Consider the following 21,902-nt stretch of genomic DNA (forward strand, 5'->3'; position numbering starts at 1 on the left):
AGAGTGGGGGAGTCTACACATGCCTCGTCCAAGGCCGGGTTTGAACCTGCACTTGGTTTGTACGAGGGATTTAAAGGCAAGACTTTTAAGCACTAGAAACACTCCCGCTATTCCCTCAATCTGGCTCAGACAGTAATTATAGAGCACTGATTGGCTGCGACTGTCAGGCCCTCGACCAACGTTTTAAGTCAGTGTTAATGTTTTTGAGTTTGCTAAGTATGGTTGACGTCGGGGTTTTCCCCGCCTTTGAACCTGATTTATAAGTCAGAAATTCTTGGGTGTACGACGTCAATCACCATGCAAATAAATAAATCAATAAAGAAATAAATAAGTAAGTAAGTAAACAAATAAATAAGCAAATAAATAAAGAAAGAAATGAGTAAATAAACTTATCTGTTTTTATTCGTGCATATTTCATCGTTTCATGTCAGTTTACATGCAGGACAACTGCACGTGACATTCAGTGACAATCCAAATATACAGATGTATTGTCAAGTCTTAACCGTTCATGTCAGCCGAGAACCAATTAGTTTGTTTCTCATTTGCATACAAGGCCCCGTTAACAGGAAGTTGTTGACAAACAGCTAAACAATCACATAGCCTGCAGTGTAAAATCATGAACACGACGAAAAAGTACTCAATATTGAATTTATGAATGAGTGGCCTTCTCGGAACAGGTTATTGTTTAGAAAGAAATCGACAGTTTTAATGTTCAGCTGTTGCCTCTGTATATATGATGACATCATGACACCCAAGCCACACGTGATAACAGCTCGTCCCAGGCCTCGCTGGAAACCACGAGGAACACAGGTCGATGTTCCCATCAATACATATAACCTTATACGGCAAAGTAGGCCTAGCATGACGGCTTGGATTGCAGAATTATATCAACTGTTGCAGCTCATTAATACAAATGCACGTCAAATGTATTAGTTCACAGCTGTTTTTAATGGCCTTGCCTTGTCGTGGTTTTGGTAGTAGCTACATGTACGCCACATAAACTAATAAACCACGAATAAACCATGTCAGAGCACGCGGTATTGTATTGTAAAACGCGTCAGTAGTCGTTTTGCCAGCGTTGTGAAATATATATGTATAACTGATCAGTTTGCACTGGGCGCATCGTGCATGTACAGGATAGGCCGTCATTTGTTTCTGCAACTCATGGAAAACAATACGGTGCATGTAAATAACTTACTTTGGCCCCAGGGACAAATTTCAGACGCAATGAAGATGGCTATGAAGAAGAATTATTAACCTTGGGCAAATATTATATACCTTGATAAAGATTATACAATGGCCAAGACAAAGATTGTATACTAGGCAGGACAAATATTATACACCAGACAAGACAAAGATTATACACCAGACAAGACAAAGATTATACACCAGACAAGACAAAGATTATACACCAGACAAGACAAAGACTGTATACTAGACAGGACAAATATTATACACCAGACAAGACAAAGATTATATACTAGGCAGGATAAAGATTACATATTTATTTATTTGATTGGTGTTTTACGCCGTGCTCAAGAATATTTCACTTATATGACGGCGGCCAGCATTATGATGGGTGGATACCGGTCAGAGCCCGGAGGGAAACCCACGACCATCCGCAGGTTGCTGACAGACCCAAAGATTACATACCACACATGACAAAGAATATATACCAAACATGACTAAGATTATATTCCAGACAAGACTAAGATTATATACTAGGCAGGACAATGATTATACACCAGACAAGACAAAGAACATATACCAGACATGACAAAGATTATATACTAGGCAGCACAAAGATTATATTCCAGACAAGATAAAGAATATATACAAAGCAGGACAAAGATCATATACCAAACATGACTGAGATTATATACTAAGCAGGACAAAGATAAAGATTATACACCAGACAAGACAAAAATCATACAAAGATTATATAATATCACAGTTTCTATATTGATAACAACTTCTGATTTCTTTTCGTCCCAACGTTTCGATGTACATTCCAACATCGTTGTCGAGCATGTTGTTATACAACCAAAGCCTCTAACCACGTTATTATACAACCAAAGCCCCTAACCATATTATTATGCAACCAAAACCCATAACGACGTTACTATGCAAACAAACCCCTTACCACGTTAACATGCAACCAAAACCCCTAACTACGCTATTATACAACCAAAACTCCTAACCACGTTATTATACAACCAAAGCCACTAACCATATTATTATACAATCGAAACCCCTAACCACGTAACTATACAACTAAAACCCCTTACCACGTTAATAGGTAACCAAAACCCCTAACTACACTATTATACAACCAAAACCCCTAACCACGTTATTATACAACCGAAACCCTTCGTCTCCGCTGATGGATTAACAGGTCCATCAAGAATGAGGTCGTCGTAAGCTTTGGGTATCAGAAACCCTTGGTTTTTGTGGATGGATTAAAGGGGTACATCAAGAAAGAAGTCGTCGTAAGCTTTGGGTATCAGAAACCCTGGGTCTCTGTTGATGGATTAACGAGATCCATCAAGAATGAGGTCGTTGTAAGCTTTGGGTATCAGAAACCCTTGGTTTTTGTGGATGGATTAAAGGGGTACATCAAGAAAGAAGTCGTCGTAAGCTTTGGGTATCAGAAACCCTGGGTCTCTGTTGATGGATTAACGAGGTCCATCAAGAATGAGGTCGTCGTAAGCTTTGGGTATCAGAAACCCTTGGTTTTTGTGGATGGATTAAAGGGGTACATCAAGAAAGAAGTCGTCGTAAGCTTTGGGTATCAGAAACCCTGAGTCTCTGTTGATGGATTAACGAGGTCCATCAAGAATGAGGTCGTTGTAAGCTTTGGGTATCAGAAACCCTTGGTTTTTGTGGATGGATTAAAGGGGTACATCAAGAAAGAAGTCGTCGTAAGCTTTGGGTATCAGAAACCCTGGGTCTCTGTTGATGGATTAACGAGGTCCATCAAGAATGAGGTCGTCGTAAGCTTTGGGTATCAGAAACCCTTGGTTTTTGTGGATGGATTAAAGGGGTACATCAAGAAAGAAGTCGTCGTAAGCTTTGGGTATCAGAAACCCTGTGTCTCTGTTGATGGATTAAAGAGGTCTCTGTTGATGGATTAACGAGGTCCATCAAGAATGAGGTCGTCGTAAGCTTTGGGTATCAGAACCCCTTGGTCTCTGTGGATGGATTAAAGGGGTACATCAAGAAAGAAGTCGTCGTAAGCTTTGGGTGTAAGAAACCGTGGGTCTCTGTTGATGGATTAACGTGGTCCATCAAGAATGAGGCCGTCGTAAGCTTTGGGTATCAGAAACCCTGGGTCTCTGCGGATGGATTAACCGGGTACATGAAGAAAGGGGTCGTCGTAAGCTTTGGGTTTTAGAAACCTTTGGTCTCGGTTGATCTGTGGTTTAAATTGTAGAATACCAAAATTTCCATAAGGTTTCTTGTTATGGTGTGGGTTATGTTGGTCTTGATGGGTTTCACATTGTTTCAGAGTCTTCTGTCATGTGTTCACAGAGGTCTGACTTTATTTGATTGGTGTTTTACGCTGTACTCACTTCACTACAAGGGCCAGAATAATGGAGAGTCCGGAGGAAACCCACAACCATCCGCAGGTTGCTGGGAAGGATGCCAGCACGAGTTGGATTGATTGACTTCATATCTTTAAACTGTGTAAAGACTTAATCCGCTTATTTACTGTATCTAAAAAGTACCCTTGTAATCCACAGAACACATCTTCTGTGAGCATATCTTCTGCCAAAGACTAACTGTGCTATGTCCTTACTCATCCTTTTTTTAAATTTCTTTTTCTTGCTTTAGAAAATCTGGGTGTGGTAGGTTTTTTTGTACATATTGCATAATTTGATCTGTACAAAAAAATACCAAAAAAAAAAGAAAAAGAAAACAACGCCCATATCTTGCATGTGCAATTTGTATGTTCGTCGTATGCTAGAACAAGACAAGTCCTGCGAAACTAAACGAATGTTAACAAGTTCATTACTGTGTGTATTTTTGTCATCTTGAGCAGCTGTCAGAGTATAAATACAGATATGAGATTTTCTGGTCATGATCTCACCTGTTGCCATGGCGTCTCGTGCGCGAGCGTGGCTTAACGATAACGGTCATGCGCTCTGAACTGAAACATGGACAAGAGTTTCTCTTATTACTTGGAACAATATACCTCCCGAAGTCGTATAAATTTCAAATATCCGGAGGATCAAATCTTATTCCTGCCAATACCCCGTCCCCGGCCGTTAAGCCGCTGTCCATCGACCCGCTGACAGCTGTGTCAGCAGACACAATCCGGGCACATGACCAGAAATCCCGGGCGTCCAATCAAAGAGCCAGAGACCATAGGTACACACTGAGAACATCCCACGTGAGCGTAGGCATACAGACCTCCAGATATTAAATACTGGCAGTTATGCTAATCATTATAAATAAAACACATTCAATACGGACACTGCAATGTTTAACGACGATCTTCACGTTCAATAAAGATAAAGTTCATGCAATAATTGAAAAAAAACCCTACTCAAGAGTCGACAGCCAATAATTATTGAAAAAGAAATAGGCCTAGCCTCCGCCATCCAATGCTTATTATTTATCTAAAAGGAAAAGATAAAAAAAAAAAAACAAAATGACACGTCGAACAAAATGTTCTTGAATAATTAATTGAACCAGAAACATACTGGAAACATTATGGAACACTATTATTTGAATAATGGGTAGAGTTCAGACCGTTTTTCATTTCTGCTAAGTTTCGTGCCCGCACGGGATGATACGACAACCGTTATCTGTGAAAGTTGAAAGCCTACTAAAATTCATCCCATACGCCTCTCAATCCCCAAAATTAAGACAATTCCTCTCCAAAAAACTCACTAATTATCTACGGATTCGAACTCTTAAGTGAAATTTTGAACTTAAGTGGACTGTCTACGATCCTTTATTATAGTCCTTTGTTTTTTTGTTTTTTTGCCAGATGCCTATATTCAGCTGTCTGTAAAATCAGTCATATTCGCTACCAACATTGCCTTTCGTTAGTTACAGGTAACACAAGCTCTATGTGCTATGTTGCACGTCTATATTTTTGCAGGGAAATGCAGTGAAAATACCTGTTCTAATTGATAATGTTAAGCCCCATAAGCCTGGTTTCTACACCAAGAAGCCATTACTTCAGGTGACGTCATAATTATTCAAAACCATGTGACATGCTTTACAACGGGTGTGGGTATTATTTAGTTTTACAATAGGTACACCAACATGAGGTTGGAACAAACTCCTGGCAGTAACACATCCTGCACTACCGTCATCGCGAAGACAACATTGTTTTTTGCAACAAAATTTCTTAACAACCAACTCTAAAACCATACTGCCGTGACATACTACACGAGATAAAATAAAATTCTATTATGAAGGTTATTTTGAACTAAACGTGTAAATAATGCCAGCTATGGCAGTGTCAGAAACAGGGTTCAGTCGAAAAGTTTAGGTAACTCGTCTCGTCCTTCGTCATAAGATATTTAACGCCACCCAATATCCAACATGCCATGTTTTTTTTTTAAAATAATTATGAAATCACCCGTGGCAATGCATGATTTCATGTCGTCGTAACCGAACTTATGCAGTTGAACATTATGAATTAGAAAAATATGCTTCAACTTTTTGTGCAAAAATGTGGACTTCCGACATATCCATGTGTAGAGCTTGTGTTACGTCTCACTGGCTATAGGAAAATTTTGGTAGCGAGTATAACAGTTCTTACAGATAGCTGAATATAGGCGATTGGTTGAAAGAAATAGACGATATAGGCACATGTTCATTTCTCTCTCTATTTTTATGTATGAACTGTGAGGCTGATTCAGATCGCCCAGTAACTTCTTCAGATCGTGATCTCTATAGATCGAATGGTGGCCTCTCCAGATCGTTTCATGACCTCTCCACATCATTTGGTGATCTCTATGGATCGAATGGTGGCCTCTCCAAATCATTTCATGACCTCCCCACACCATTTGGTGATCTCTATGGATCGAATGGTGGCCTCTCCAGATCGTTTCATGACCTCCCCAGATCGCTTGGTGATCTCTATGGATCGAATGGTGGCCTCTCCAGATCGTTTCAAGACCTCCCCACATCATTTGGTGATCTCTATGGATCGAATGGTGGCCTCCCCAGATCGCTTGGTGATCTCTATAGATCGAATGGTGGGTTCTCCAGATCGTTTCAGGACCTCCCCAAATCGCTACGTGATCTCTATAGATCGTCGGTTGACCTCTTCAGATCATCTAGTGACCTCCCCAGAAGGCCTAGTAACCTTTCCAGATTGTCTGGTGACATCTCCAAATCGCTAAATGATCTCCCCAGATCGCCTTTTAACCTCTCCAGATCGTCTAGTGACCTCCCCAGATCATTTGGTGACTTCTCCAGATCAGTCTTTTGTCTGACGTCAAAATTTTACAGCACGAGTACAATGCAATATAGTTACGGATATATTAGACATATAAATATGTGACAACTGTTCATTTGTTTAACAATGCTTTTTAATTTATTAATACAATATAAAAAGTAACTAGCATTGTTCATTTTCCAAAATTTAATGCAATTATCAGACAAACATTTCTACACTCTGTGTACCACACCAGCAGTTTCAAACCCACTCACACACTGCATGATCCCAGATACACTTGAGCCTATCTTATCGGATGCAGCAAACAGTGATTTTATAAGTAATATTTCAGCCTATTGACACTAAATATTGGAAATATTTGACAAGATGTTTAACAGAATTATTATCAGAGACTTCATGCTGAAGAATATCTCATGATTTTTTTTTCTTCAATTAGGTCCACAAAGTGTTTCTTTCCCACACTGAGGCTAATGCTGACAGGCTTGTAAAATGAATATCAATTTGAGCACTTCAAGATGTCCCCTGACCTTTTTAACAAGTAACAACAAACAGGCTACTCAAACATAACAGGCATGTAACATGACACAAGGGAGATAATCCAGAGAAGGACGACAACGCTGAGTTCTCCCCGTCAGACTAAACTAGTTAGACTAGGCATGCAAGATGTTTGTTTAGCTATTAAAGGGTTGCAAATGATAGTCAACATTGAATTTGCCTGTGAAAGAGAGAACGCTGGACAATAAAGAAAATATACATTTGCATAAATAGCTTGGGTAAACAAGCCTATGAACAGGTATAAGATACAGACTTGCTTCAGTACGAAAGACTGGCACACGATTCCTGCCATGTTCAATTGTTCTGATGATAAACACTTACATAAATAAACCCAAAATTTGATTGTGAAGGTCTTTTTTTTGACAAGTACCTGACAAGTATGAACTATATACATCTGTACAAATTCAGCTTTTATACAGCAATACCTGAAATCAATATTATTGTGGGTTAAAATGTGAGATTGCCGTCTTGATTTGACATGTTGAAGCAGGGCTAAAGACGTCTCTATTGTCTGTGTTGTGAACATCCTAGGGGAGCATCTGCTCAAGCTGCCTTATGAAAGCGTTTACTGGAATCGTTAGCGTGGTCCTGTAACAGTTGACATGGCTTGAACTGGTCACCGTACAGCTCCTGGAATTTCTTCATGTGGTTCACCAGGCTGTCAGCTCCATGCAAGTCAAGATACCGGAAGGGACCTGAAAATAGGCGAAAAAAACAAATATTTAACACTCAGATGAACCTTTTTTCCGACACATGTAGCAGGTGTGATTGGTGTGATTTGATAGGTATGATTACAACCATCCCAAAGCTGAATTACAAGCATCAGGTAGTGCAATGGCTGCACTACTAATGTCAAAGGCTGCTGCACTACTAATGTCAAAGGCTGCACTACTAATGTCAAAGGCTGCATTACAGGCATCAAGGGCTGCATTACCAACATCACGGGCTGCATTACCAACATCAAGGGCTGCACTGCCAACATCAAGGGCTGCATTACCGAAATCAAGGGCTGCATAACCAGCATCAAAGGCACCATTACCGGCATCAAGGGCTGCATTACAAACATCAAAGGCAGCATTACCGGCATCAAGGGCTGCATTACCAACATCAAGGGCTGCATTATCAACATCAAGGGCTGCATTATCAACATCAAGGGCTGCATTACCAGCATCAAAGTCTGCATTACCAGCATCAAGGGCTGCATTACCTACATTAAAGGCTGCATTACCAACATCAAGGGCTGCATTACAGGCATCAAGGCTGCATTACCGGCATCAAGGGCTGCATTACCGGCATCAAGGGCTGCATAACCGGCATCAGGGGCTGCATTACCGGCATCAAGGGCTGCATTACCGGCATCAGGGGCTGCATTACCGGCATCAACAGCTGCATTACCAGCATCAAAGGCTGCATTACCGCCATCAAGGGCTGCATTACCGCCATCAAGGACTGCATTACCAACATCAAAGGCTGCATTACCAACATCAAAGGCAGCATTACCAGCATCAAAGGCTACATTATGAAATCACAAGAAATTTTACCCTCAAATTCTGAAATATACCTTACTGTCATAATTCATGAATTTTTGGCATTGTTTTACGAAATTGGATGGTTTTCAACTTCTTGAATTCTGAGAAAAATCTCTGAAACTAGTCAATACACATTCACATGCCTGAACTAAAATGAATTTTAGAAAAGTTCACAAGACTTTGTGAAACCAGGACAGGTCACTCTGTTAATGATCAACAATAACACGATATGTCAATTGTATGCATGCAGGCAAACACCTCATCCTTGACGCACTGTTGGCAAGATGAACCCAGCTGTGTTTGTTAATCCCTGAATTCCTTCTTGTTCTTAATAAACCAGTTCCATGAGACACGTAGTGGAAACAATAAATCAGAACTGTTACCTCCAAGGAATGGTGGAAAACCAAGACCAAAGACAGCTCCAATGTCTCCATCCAGCTGAGGAAAAAACAGACAAAGGTCAGTTTGGGTCATCTCGTAAATCCAAATCCCTGATTATGGATTAGGAAAGAAGAGAACGTAAAACATTCAAGACACAAGACAAAATCAACTGAATTCAATTTTGTTTTTAAAATCTTATAACATGTGGAACCGCTTGAGAACATCATTCTGATCCAGTTTAATTATTGTGAGAATTTATGTAAACTTAAAATTATATAAATGACATACTGTCATGTAAGTATGACTTACGGGAGAATGTAGAATGCCTTCTTGCAGGCAGAGGACAGCTTCGTTGACAAATCTACTGGCCAGACGTAACTGAAGCTCTTCTTCTGTATGCCTAAAAATGACAACGTCAACCATTTAGCAGACGGGACGGATTACCAATATACCTCAGTCCTAATGGGCAACCTTACCCCATGGAGACTCTGGTCCCAGGTCGAACCACCACAGTTTTGCTGTAGTACTAAGTTAGCAGTCAGCCCACAAATCCTCATAACAAAGACTGGAGAGCATACCAATTTGGCCGAGCTACTGTAGGCGGGACCCTGGTTTCTCAGTCCTTGTGACAAAGTGCACACAGATTTGGCCCAAACTACTGTAGGCAGGATCCTGGTTTGATCCTCAATCCTTGTGACAAAGTGCACACAGACTTTGCCTGAACTACTGTGTAGACAGAACCCTGGTTTGAGTCTCAGTCCTTGTAATGAAGTGCACACAGATTTGGCCCAAACAACTGTAGGCAGGACCCTGGTTTGATTATCAGTCCTTGTGACAAAGTGCACAAAGACTTGGCCCGAACTACTGTGTAGACAGAACCCTGGTTTGATTCTCAGTCCTTGTGATGAAGTGCACACAGATTTTGGCCCAAACAACTGTAGGCAGGACCCTGGTTTGATTATCAGTCCTTGTGACAAAGTGCACAAAGACTTGGCCCGAACTACTGTGTAGACAGAACCCTGGTTTGATTCTCAGTCCTTGTGATGAAGTGCACACAGATTTGGCCTAAACTACTGTAGGCAGGACCCTGGTTTGATTATCAGTCTTTGTGACAAAGTGCACACAGACTTGGCCTGAACAAATGTGTAGAAAGGACCCTGGTTTGATTCTCAATCCTTGTCACAAAGTGCACACAGATTTGGCCCAAACAACTGCAGGCAGGACCCTGGTTTGATTATCAGTCCTTGTGACAAAGTGCACACAAATCTGGCCGAGCTACTGTAAGTAGGACCCTGGTTTGATTCTCAGTCCTTGTGACAAAGTGCACACAGACTTGGCCCGAACCACTGTAGGCAGGATCCTGGTTTGATTATCAGTCCTTGTGACAAAGTGCACACAGACTTGGCCTGAACTACTGTGTAGACAGAACCCTGGTTTGATTATCAGTCCTTGTAACAAAGTGCACACAAAGAACCTGGTAAGATAGGGTGAAGAATTAGCCCCAGAGAGGTACGGTAAGAAAGTGCAAATTTCAAACTCACAGCACACTTTTCTAAATTTTCAACTCAGAAGTATAAAACTTGGTCGAATCACCAATAACAGTTATATGGCCATAAAAGGGATGGTTGCTTAGTAATAAGCCGCCAAAAATGCACTCTCGATCAAAAACCCCAACTTTTCATTCAAATGAGACACTGTGTCTTTAATGAACAATATGAGGATCAACATTGACCAGGAGAATGTCTCTACTGAAACTTTCATGTGTGAATTTCTACGTGGTGTCAAAGTTTCATTCTGGTTAAGCTTTGCCTTCATATGTAAAAATATGTAGACTTTACAATGAGATCAGTTTTATCATATTTTGGCAAGTTCAAAATCCGTACTTCGGCCATAATTATCAGGCATCCTTCATAGAACAGTGAACTAACAAAGTCACTATAGATACCAGGTTGCATTTCGAGAAGGAGTTCGAATCTTCGTTGTTCTTTTTTTCTTTAGCAGATACTTTTTGTGTAAGAGAAAAGATACAGGCTGTATTCCATTAAATAAGTGTTTATATCAAGAATTAGAATGGATAATTGTTAAGTTGTGGCAGTTATAACCAAATCATACATGAATCCTGGCTGAGAGCTATCATTAACATTAACATGTTATGCACAGCAGAAGTATAAGGCTGAGCATTTGTTATACATGTATATGCGTTTAATTGATTGGTGCATAACTGAGTGATCAATAATTGATTGGTGCATAACCGGGTGCTCAATAATTGACTGGTGTATAACTGACCGCTCAATAATTGACTGGTGTACAACTGGGTGCTCAATAATTGATTGGTGCATAACCGGGTGCTCAATAATTGACTGGTGTATAACTGACCGCTCAATAATTGATTGATGTATAGCTGAGTGCTCAATAATTGACTGGTGTATAACTGAGTTCTCAATAATTGACTGGTGTATAACTGAGTGCTCAATAATTGACTGGTGTATAGCTGAGTGCTCAATAATTGACTGGTGTATAACTGAGTTCTCAATAATTGACTGGTGTATAACTGAGTTCTCAATAATTGATTGGTGCATAACATGAGAGACCATGTCCCTTAAGACTGGAGAGGAAGCCAGCATAAGCTGGCCTTGAACTCACAGCGATCACATTGGTGAGAGACTCCTGGGTCATTGTCAATGCCTAATGTATTTCATGTTCATTCAAATGTATCACAAACTTTGACACTTCCCACCTCTACCGCTACAAAAGGAAAGAATGAATCAGGCCAATGCTGACTCCCAGCATATCTTACTGTGTCTTGGGTTCTATCTTGTGTCGCTCCAGAATGGCCAAAGCCTCAGAGTTTTCAATCCTCTCTTTCACATTCTTGTCATAGATATACAGACCCTTGCCAGCTTTGCGACCTGTAATGCACAATGAAGGGAGATAGCTTCACATTCCAAAGCATGTAACAGTTCTCTGCAATGTCACTATAAGGGTGTGGCATTTAATGGTGGGTTTGGAGAAAACAAGTCAGATGGATAATGGGCTTTCTTAAAGAACAAACACATGGTGACAGCCACTTCTGAACAGAGTTCTGAGATCACTTGGCCTGTTTAGCGTATAAAGAGCCAACAGGGCAAATTAATGAGGGAAAATTTCCTAAAGGCCAATTTACACAAGTTTGGAAACTAGTGGTTCAAACTCAATCTGTTCACTTGCTGTTTGTCTTATGCTGTGCTGAAGAATACTTGACTTGTACGAGAACTGGCCTTGTGTCAACTAACAACTGAGTTGGCATGTACATGTGCATAGTTCCCAGATCTGATTTAAACATGAAACAAGTCTAAATGAAACTCCATGTGTGAATATGTACGACTGTACTTATTGAAGGGAGATGAAGAATTGCGTTCATACCCAGAAATCCATGCTGTACCATCTCCTTCAGTACCCCAGCGTCTGAGCCTCCAAACCTAGCCCCGAACACTTTCCCCAGGTCCTCAGCCACGTGAGCAGCCACATCCACACCGACCTCATCCGCCAGGGTCGCCGCCCCTACTGGGAACCCAAACTTCTTGGTCAGTTTGTCCAGGTCTTTAGGGCTGACGCCCTCCTGAACAACAACAACAGGAACGCAGTTTGAGTGATAGAAACAATTCTAAGATAAGTGTTTAATTCTAAAATTTTGATCTTGGTATAACTTTAGCTAAAGATGTTTGGTGGGGGTAAAGCACAACTCTGTGGCAGGTACCTGAAAACAGCGGGGCTTGTAGCCCAAACAATCCCCGCTGGGTTCCTATGCACAGCTAACACAGGGAGGGATTGTTGTAAATCATGTTCTACATCCACCTGCACAATGTTACTAAGACTGGTTTTTCAACAGTGAATGAATAGTTAGGTTTAATCTTCTTTCCACTACCATCACATAACCAAGCAAACAGCACTTCACAGTTTGTTTTACACTTCATGCGCTACGGCACATAAGCCTCGCATTGCTGTATGAACAGCATTAGCAGAGCATCCTCAGAACTGTGCTTATCTCTTTCTTATTCCCCAGCCACTGAAGTTCTTCCTACATACTGTATTTAAGTCTCTAGCATTAGCAGACTGTGCTCAGATCTGAAGATGCTGAAGTAGATGTGATAACAATGTGCTTTACGTTTGAAGATGGGAAGTACATGTGATACCAATGTGCCAAACAATGGCAATGTCTGAAGATGGGAAGTACATGTGGTACCAATGTCCCATACAATGGCAATGTCTGAAGATGGGAATTACATGTGGTACTGATGTGCCATACAATGGCAATGTCTGAAGATGGTAAGTACATGTGATACCAATGTGCCATACAATGGCAATGTCTGAGGATGGGAAGTACATGTGATACCAATGTGCTTTACAATGGCAATGTCTGAAGATGGGAAGTACATGTGATACCAATGTGACAAACAAAGGCAATGTCTGAAGATGGGAAGTACATGTGGTACCAATGTGCCATACAATGGCAATGTCTGAGGATGAGAAGTACATGTGATACCAAGGTGCCATACAACTGCAATGTCAGAAGATGAGAAGTACATGTGATACCAATGTGCCAAACAATGGCAATGTCTGAGGATGGGAAGTACATGTGATACCAATTTGCCATACAATGGCAATGTCAGAAGATGGGAAGTACATGTGATACCAATGTGCCAAACAATGACAATGTCTGAAGATGGGAAGTACATGTGGTACCAATGTGCCATACAACTGCAATGTCAGAAGATGGGAAGTACATGTGGTACCAATGTGCCATACAATGGCAATGTCTGAAGATGGGAAGTACATGTGGTACCAATGTGCCATACAATGGCAATGTCTGAGGATGAAAAGTACATGTGATACCAATGTGCCATACAACTGCAATGTCAGAAGATGGGAAGTACATGTGATACCAATGTGCCATACAACTGCAATGTCTGAGGATGGGAAGTACATGGGATACCAATGTGCCATACAACTGAAATGTCTGAGGATGGGAAGTACATGTGATACCAATGTGCCATACAATGGGAATGTCTGAAGATGGGAAGTACATGTGGTACCAAGGTGCCATACAATGGCAATGTCAGAAGATGGGAAGTACATGTGGTACCAATGCGCCATACAATGGCAATGTCTGAAAATGGGAAGTACATGTGGTACCAATGTGCCATACAATGGCAATGTCTGAAGATGGGAAGTACATGTGATACCAATGTGCCAAACAATGGCAATGTCTGAAGATGGGAAGTACATGTGGTACCAATGTGCCATACAACTGCAATGTCTGAGGATGAGAAGTACATGTGATACCAATGTGCCATACAACTGCAATGTCTGAGGATGAGATGTACATGGGATACCAATGTGCCATACAACTGCAATGTCTGAGGATGGGAAGTACATATGGTACCAATGTGCCACACAACTGCAATGTCAAGAGATGGGAAGTACATGGGATACCAATGTGCCATACAACTGCAATGTCTGAGGATGGGAGTGAGTGAGTGAGTGCTTGGGGTTTAACGTCGTTCTCAACAATTTTTCAGTCATATGACGACGAAGGAATCATTAGGGTGCATGTACGTGTAATGTGCCTCCTTGTTGCAGGACGGATTTCCACCGCTCTTTTATTTAGTGCTGCCTCACTGAGACGACTTACCGAAGGCAAGCAAGCCGCTCCGCCCGAGCCATTATACTGATACGAGTCAACCAGTCGTTGCACTATCCCCTTCATGCTGAATGCCAAGTGAGGAAGTTACAACTTCCTCTTTTAAAGTCTTAGGTGTGACTCGATCAAGGATTGATCCTGGATCTATCGGTCCCGAAGCGGACGCTCTACCAACTGTGCTATCTGGGCCGGTTTCTGAGGATGGGAAGTACATGTGATACCAATGTGCCATACAATGGCAATGTCTGAGGATGGGAAGTACATGGGATACCAATGTGCTATACAACTGCAACGTCAGAAGATGGGAAGTACATGTGATACCAATGTGCTATACAACTGCAATGTCTGAGGATGGGAAGTACATGTGGTACCAATGTGCCATACAATGGCAATGTCTGAGGATGGGAAGTACATGGGATACCAATGTGCTATACAACTGCAATGTCAGAAGATGGGAAGTACATGTGATACCAATGCACCAAACAATGGCAATGTCAGAAGATGGGAAGTACATGTGAAACCAATGTGCTATACAATGGCAATGCCACATCATGTAAGTGGGATATCACTGTGGGATACAAGTTCTCGGGTCCTCATCCAGAACACTTAGGGCGTTTCCCGTCTGAATGTCAGACATACAAAGTTTTCTGGTATTACAGGTTGAATACTAATGCATTTGTGAGTAGTTATATAATTAAATCTCATTCATTCGTGAGTAGTTATATAATTAAACCTTTCGGGATCACAAACTTCGCTAATAAACCTGTAAAATACTTTTAATATTTACTACAATATTATCAGAATTATTTTGTAACAAGCATTGCGTTGTCAATTTGAGGCTAGGCTGACCAAGTCATATGATCAAAAATAATCTGCAACCTTACTGAGGGACTGTGGAGAATGAGAAAGCCCGAGTCGCTCTCAGATCCTGTAGTAATGGGTTATCTCCCTTGAATTACCTGAAGCAGCCTGACAGCTTCCGACATCATGGGGGCCAATATCCTGGTGGTGTAAAAACCTGGTCCATCCCCCACTGTGATCACAACCTTTCCTTGCTTCAGCCCCACAGCCACCGCCGAAGCTGACAAGTACAACAACAGGCAAGGGGAAGGCTCAATAAAATCATGAACAATTGAGAATAGATGTGTAAACAGAAGAAAAGTGCTTCAGTAATGCCGTACATACAAAATTCTACATTACATATTCACATCGCAATATTCATCTAAAAAGCTTTCGCAATAATAGCCTTACAAGCCTGGTCTCATCCTCAGTAAATGTCCACAAATGCCTGATACATCTACAAATCATACCACTTCATAACGATCGGTTGCATTTCACCACCAGTTGTGTTTCACCACCAGAAGGTACACAACCACCTCATTTTACAAATACAACTTGGAACAAATACAATAAACGTCTGGATATAGAGCTGAGTCATGGGTTTGCAAACTCTTCACAGAGAAAGGTGGATATGGAGCTGAGTAATGCGTTTGCAAACTCTACACACAGACGGGTCGACAAAGAGCTGAGTCACAGGTTTGCAAACTCTGCAGAGAGACAGTGAACATAAAGCTGAGTCAAGGGTTTGCAAACTCTACAGAGAGAGGGTGGACATAAAGCTACACTGTAAGTAATGGGTTTGCAAACTCTACTGAGGGAGGGTGGACACAGAGCCGAGCCAAAGATTTACAAACTCTAGAGAGAAAGCTCTGATAACTTGATCTTATGTATACTGCCTAGCCAGCGAGGTACTATGCCTAGGTAGAAAGATATTCACTGATACAAATTTACAGTTTTACCTGCTGTGTCTTTCGATGTCTTGTCTGTAGTGATGATTTCAAGCAGCTGCATCTTGTCCACAGGTGAGAAGTAGTGCATGCCAACGACCTAAAAAACAATGTCCACAGGTGAGAAGTAGTGCATGCCAACAACCTAAAACACAATGACCACAGGTGAGAAGTAGTGCATGCCAACAACCTTAAACACAATGTCCACAGGTGAGAAGTAGTGCATGCCAACGGCCTTAAAACACAATGTCCACAGGTGAGAAGTAGTGCATGCCAACGACCTAAAACACAATGTCCACAGGTGAGAAGTAGTGCATGCCAACGACCTAAAACACAATGACCACAGGTGAGAAGTCGTGCATGCCAACGACCTTAAACACAATGTCCACAGGTGAGAAGTAGTGCATGCCAACAACCTTAAACACAATGTCCACAGGTGAGAAGTAGTACATGCCAACGACCTTAAACACAATGTCCACAGGTGAGAAGTAGTGCATGCCAACGGCCTTAAACACAATGTCCACAGGTGAGAAGTAGTGCATGCCAACGACCTAAAACACAATGTCACAGGTGAGAAGTAGTGCTTAAAACACAATGTCACAGGTGAGAAGTAGTGCATGCCAACGACCTTAAACACAATGTCCACAGGTGAGAAGTAGTGCATGCCAACGACCTAAAACACAATGTCCACAGGTGAGAAGTAGTGCATGCCAACAACCTAAAACACAATGTCCCCAGATGAGAAGTAGTGCATGCCAACGACTTAAAACACAATGTCCACAGGTGAGAAGTAGTGCATGCCAACGACCTAAAACACAATGTCCACAGGTGAGAAGTAGTGCATGCCAACGACCTAAAACACAATGTCACAGGTGAGAAGTAGTGCATGCCAATGACCTTGAACACAATGTCCCCAGGTGAGAAGTAGTGCATGCCAACGACCTAAAACACAATGTCCACAGGTGAGAAGTAGTGCATGCCAACGACCTAAAACACAATGTCCCCAGGTGAGAAGTAGTACATGCCAACGACCTTAAACACAATGTCCACAGGTGAGAAGTAGTGCATGCCAACGACCTTAAACACAATGTCCCCAGGTGAGAAGTAGTGCATGCCAACGGCCTTAAAAACAATGTCCACAGGTGAGAAGTAGTGCATGCCAACGACCTAAAACACAATGTCCACAGGTGAGAAGTAGTGCATGCCAACGACCTTGAACACAATGTCCCCAGGTGAGAAGTAGTGCATGCCAACGACCTAAAACACAATGTCCACAGGTGAGAAGTAGTGCATGCCAACGACCTAAAACACAATGTCCACAGGTGAGAAGTAGTACATGCCAACGACCTTAAACACAATGTTCACAGGTGAGAAGTAGTGCATGCCAACGACCTTAAACACAATGTCCACAGGTGAGAAGTAGTGCATGCCAACGACCTTAAACACAATGTCCACAGGTGAGAAGTAGTGCATGCCAACGACCTAAAACACAATGTCCACAGGTGAGAAGTAGTGCATGCCAACGACTTAAAACACAATGTCCACAGGTGAGAAGTAGTGCATGCCAATGACCTTAAACACAATGTCCACAGGTGAGAAGTAGTACATGCCAACGACCTTAAACACAATGTTCACAGGTGAGAAGTAGTGCATGCCAACGACCTTAAACACAATGTCCACAGGTGAGAAGTAGTGCATGCCAACGACCTTAAACACAATGTCCACAGGTGAGAAGCAGTGCATGCCAACGACCTAACACATGATGTCCATGGGTGAATTACTATCAATTCAAATTAGATTCAAACAGTTGCACAACACTTACAGTATCACCACAGAATACAAATAATAAAAAGAGATTTGGAAATCTGCAATAGTTGTGACAAAGAAATGGGGCTAGCCACAACAATTAAATGTACATTTATATACAGCACCTACATCATACTGGTAAACAAAAGAGCTCATTGTGTCAAGTTTAAATCAGTGGTCACATATATCATACTGGTAAATATAAAGAGCTCATTGTGTCAAGTTTGAATCAGTGGTCACCTATATCACACTGGTAAACAAAAGAGCTCATTGTGTCAAGTTTAAATCAGTGGTCACCTACATTATACTGGTAAACATAAAGAGCTTGTGTACAGTTTAAATCAGTGGTCACCTATATCACACTGGTAAACAAAAGAGCTCATTGTGTCAAGTTTAAATCAGTGGTCACCTATATCACACTGGTAAACAAAAGAGCTCATTGTGTCAAGTTTAAATCAGTGGTCACCTATATCACACTGGTAAACAAAAGAGCTCATTGTGTCAAGTTTAAATCCGTGGTTACCTACATCATACTGGCAAACAAAGAGCTCACTGTGTCAAGTTTAAATCAGTGGTCACCTATATCATACTGGTAAACAAAAGAGCTCACTGTGTCAAGTTTAAATCAGTGGTCACCTATATCACACTGGTAAACATAAAGAGCTGATTGTGTCAAGTTTAAATCAGTGGTCACCTATATCACACTGGTCAACATAAAGAGCTCATTGTGTCAAGTTTAAATCAGTGGTCACATATATCACACTGGTAAACATAAAGAGCTCATTGTGTCAAGTTTAAATCAGTGGTCACCTATATCACACTGGTAAACATAAAGAGCTCATTGTGTCAAGTTTAAATCAGTGGTCACCTATAACACACTGGTAAACAAAAGAGCTCATTGTGTCAAGTTTAAATCAGTGGTTAACAGATGGAAAGTTGACATGTATTTGTGTAAGTGTTATTTACCTTCTCTGGTCGCTTGCTGGCCTTGGCTATCTGTGTAATGGGTAGGGCGGACGTGTTTGAGGCAAAGATACAATGTTCTGGGATGTGCTGGGGAAGAACAGAATAAATCATCAATACATGGAGCTTGATGAACACAGTGATGAGTGCATCCCAAGAAATATCATGCTTTCATAACCTTTTTTTCATAAGCCATAATAAAATTTAGAAAAAGATATTAAGGTTTTCCATGCCTCAAATAATCGCATAAATAATTTATCTTAGCTCATCATTTTAGAAGTAAAAGCCCCCCAGTATAATGATAAAGACTCCATGGCTATATGTTCTGTTTACAAACAAATCAGGTGGCCTTAATAGCAGATTCCACCTCTAGATGAGCTCACACTATAATGGTGACAACTCTATGACTATATGTTCTGTTTACAAACAAATCAGGTGGCCTTAATAGCAGATTCCAACCCTAGATGAGCTCACACTATAATGGTGACAACTCTATGACTATATGTTCTGTTTACAAACAAATCAGGTGGCCTTAATAGCAGATTCCAACTCTAGATGAGCTCACACTATAATGGTGACAACTCTGTGACTATATGTTCTGTTTACAAACAAATCAGGTGGCCTGCATGTTGGCAGTAATGTGAGGACTAATACTGTCTGCAGCCCTGACCCTACCTTCTCCACCTCCTCGATCACTTTATGTTTGATGGTCAGATCTTCAAACACCGCCTCTATCACCATGTCCACCTGGTTGAAGTTGTCATAGGTCAGGGTGGGGTCCATATTGGCCAGGATCTTGTCTTTCTCAAAACTGATGAAGCACAACAACAAACACAAATATAACTGAAGAAAGCACAACAACAAACACACAAATATAAGTGAAAGAAAATGTAGTATCCTGTACAAACGTACAAACATGAAAATGTAGTATCCTGTACAAACACCCAAACATGAAAACATAGTATCCTGTACACATACACACACAAACATGAAAACGGAACAAAGTATGAACTATAAATCTCAACTCTTGAATGTTGGCCAATATTCAGTTGACACATTTACTGTGGGTAAACTAACAGGACAATTTGTAGAGCACATAGCACAACCATCAGAATTTAGAGAGCCTCTCCACTCCATGTAGCAGCTTGAGGAGAGGCTGTAAGAATTGCATTTAGTTGAATTTTAAGTAAAATTAAAGGCACTTTCTAATGCTTTGTCCATATTCTCAAATCATAGAAAACATAAGTTTTATGGAAACCATCAGATTACAAACTGTCGTTCACAGCCCCCTTGACATGGACATAAACTTTTCCCCAGCTCCTTTCCAACTGAATGACCTTACCTAGTTATCTTCTTCTTCTTGACAGCTGTTGTCATCCCCTTGACCACCTGATCTTCTCCTCTGGCCAGCCCCTGTACAGACATGTCCTTCATCAACACCTGGTAGCCCTTGTCAATGCTCACTTGAACGATGCCAGCACCCATCAGCCCTGCCCCTAACACGGCCAGCGTCCTGCAGAGGCAATACTACAGGGTGTGGGTGGGTGTGACACTCAATACTTTACTAACACAGCACATGTCAAGCTCACCAGCCAGTGCAGTTACTTGTTGGGAGGTTAGAGTGTTGGGAAGTTTCTCTAACATGTAAACACAAGGCTCTCTTATATGTACAATATCTGCCTAGACCTCAACAAGTAACCAGATATCTGTGGACAGTCCGTATTAAGCAGTCATCATAGTTTTAGCCTATCACCAGATGTAAACACAAGGCTCTCTTACATGTACAATGGCTGCCTACACAACACCCTCAACAAGTAACCAGATATCTGTGCACAGTTTGTATTACGCAGTCATCACAGTTTCAGCCTATCATCAGATGTAAATACAAGGCTCTCTTACATGTACAATGGCTACCTAGACAACACCCTCAACAAGTAACCAGATATATGTGCACAGTCCGTATCACGCAGTCATCACAGTTTTAGCCTATCATCAGATGTAAACACAAGGCTCTCTTACATGTACAATGGCTGCCTAGACAACACCCTCAACAAGTAACCAGATATATGTGCACAGCCCGTATTAAGGAGTCATTATAGTTTAGCCTATCACCAGATGTAAACACAAGGCTCTCTTACATGTACAATGGCTGCTTACACAACACCCTCAACAAGTGACCAGATATCTGTGAACAGTTTGTATTAAGCAGTCGTCATAGTTTTAGCCTATCATCAGATGTAAACACAAGGCTCTCTTACATGTACAATGGCTGCCTACACAACACCCTCAACAAGTAACCAGATATCTGTGAACAGTTTGTATTAAGCAGTCATCATAGTTTTAGCCTATCACCAGATGTAAACACAAGGCTCTCTTACATGTACAATGGCTGCCTAGACAACACCCTCAACAAGTGACCAGATATCTGTGGACAGTTTGTATTAAGCAGTCATCATAGTTTTAGCATATCACCAGATGTAAACACAAGGCTCTCTTACATGTACAATGGCTGCCTAGACAACACCCTCAACAAGTAACCAGATATCTGTGAACAGTTTGTATTAAGGAGTCATCATAGTTTAAGCCTATCACCAGATGTAAACACAAGGCTCTCTTACATGTACAATAGTTGCCTACACAACACCTTCAACAAGTGACCAGATATATGTGCACAGTCCATATTAAGCAGTTGTCATAGTTTTAACCTATCACCAGCTGTAAACACAAGGCTCTCTTACATGTACAATGGCTGCCTAGACAACACCTTCAACAAGTAACCA

General features: G+C 41.3%; 2 protein-coding genes across 4 annotated transcripts in view; one reads left to right on the top strand and one right to left on the bottom strand.

Annotated features, from left to right (window-relative positions):
- The first annotated feature begins 5,921 nt into the window (after positions 1-5,921).
- Positions 5,922-6,365, top strand: LOC135481266 (uncharacterized). Its single transcript, XM_064761114.1, has one exon. It carries the CDS (start codon positions 5,922-5,924, stop codon positions 6,363-6,365), a length of 444 nt encoding a protein of 147 aa, XP_064617184.1.
- Positions 6,366-6,386: 21 nt separating this feature from the next.
- The window catches only part of LOC135481232 (trifunctional enzyme subunit alpha, mitochondrial-like), a 35,922-nt gene continuing 20,406 nt past the window's right edge, over positions 6,387-21,902 (bottom strand). Inside the window, exons 13-22 of one of the 3 annotated variants that reach the window (XM_064761060.1) lie at positions 20,465-20,635; positions 19,798-19,933; positions 19,126-19,212; positions 16,366-16,453; positions 15,526-15,647; positions 12,289-12,484; positions 11,684-11,795; positions 9,196-9,286; positions 8,889-8,943; positions 6,387-7,671 (exon numbers count right to left, since the gene is read on the bottom strand). In XM_064761060.1, the coding sequence (XP_064617130.1) occupies positions 7,520-7,671; positions 8,889-8,943; positions 9,196-9,286; positions 11,684-11,795; positions 12,289-12,484; positions 15,526-15,647; positions 16,366-16,453; positions 19,126-19,212; positions 19,798-19,933; positions 20,465-20,635 (1,210 nt within the window). In that variant the 3' untranslated portion in view covers positions 6,387-7,519. The remainder of the gene's footprint in view (positions 7,672-8,888; positions 8,944-9,195; positions 9,287-11,683; positions 11,796-12,288; positions 12,485-15,525; positions 15,648-16,365; positions 16,454-19,125; positions 19,213-19,797; positions 19,934-20,464; positions 20,636-21,902) is intronic. The other 2 variants (XM_064761061.1, XM_064761062.1) reach the window with 2 other exon arrangements.

Source organism: Liolophura sinensis, unplaced genomic scaffold (genome assembly GCF_032854445.1).
Source record: "Liolophura sinensis isolate JHLJ2023 unplaced genomic scaffold, CUHK_Ljap_v2 scaffold_14, whole genome shotgun sequence".
NCBI classification, from domain to species: Eukaryota; Metazoa; Mollusca; class Polyplacophora; order Chitonida; family Chitonidae; genus Liolophura; species Liolophura sinensis.

Coding starts and splice junctions, on each gene's coding strand:
- LOC135481266 (XM_064761114.1), top strand. CDS start 5,922: ATGGTGGCCTCTCCAGATCGTTTCATGACCTCTCCACATCATTTGGTG.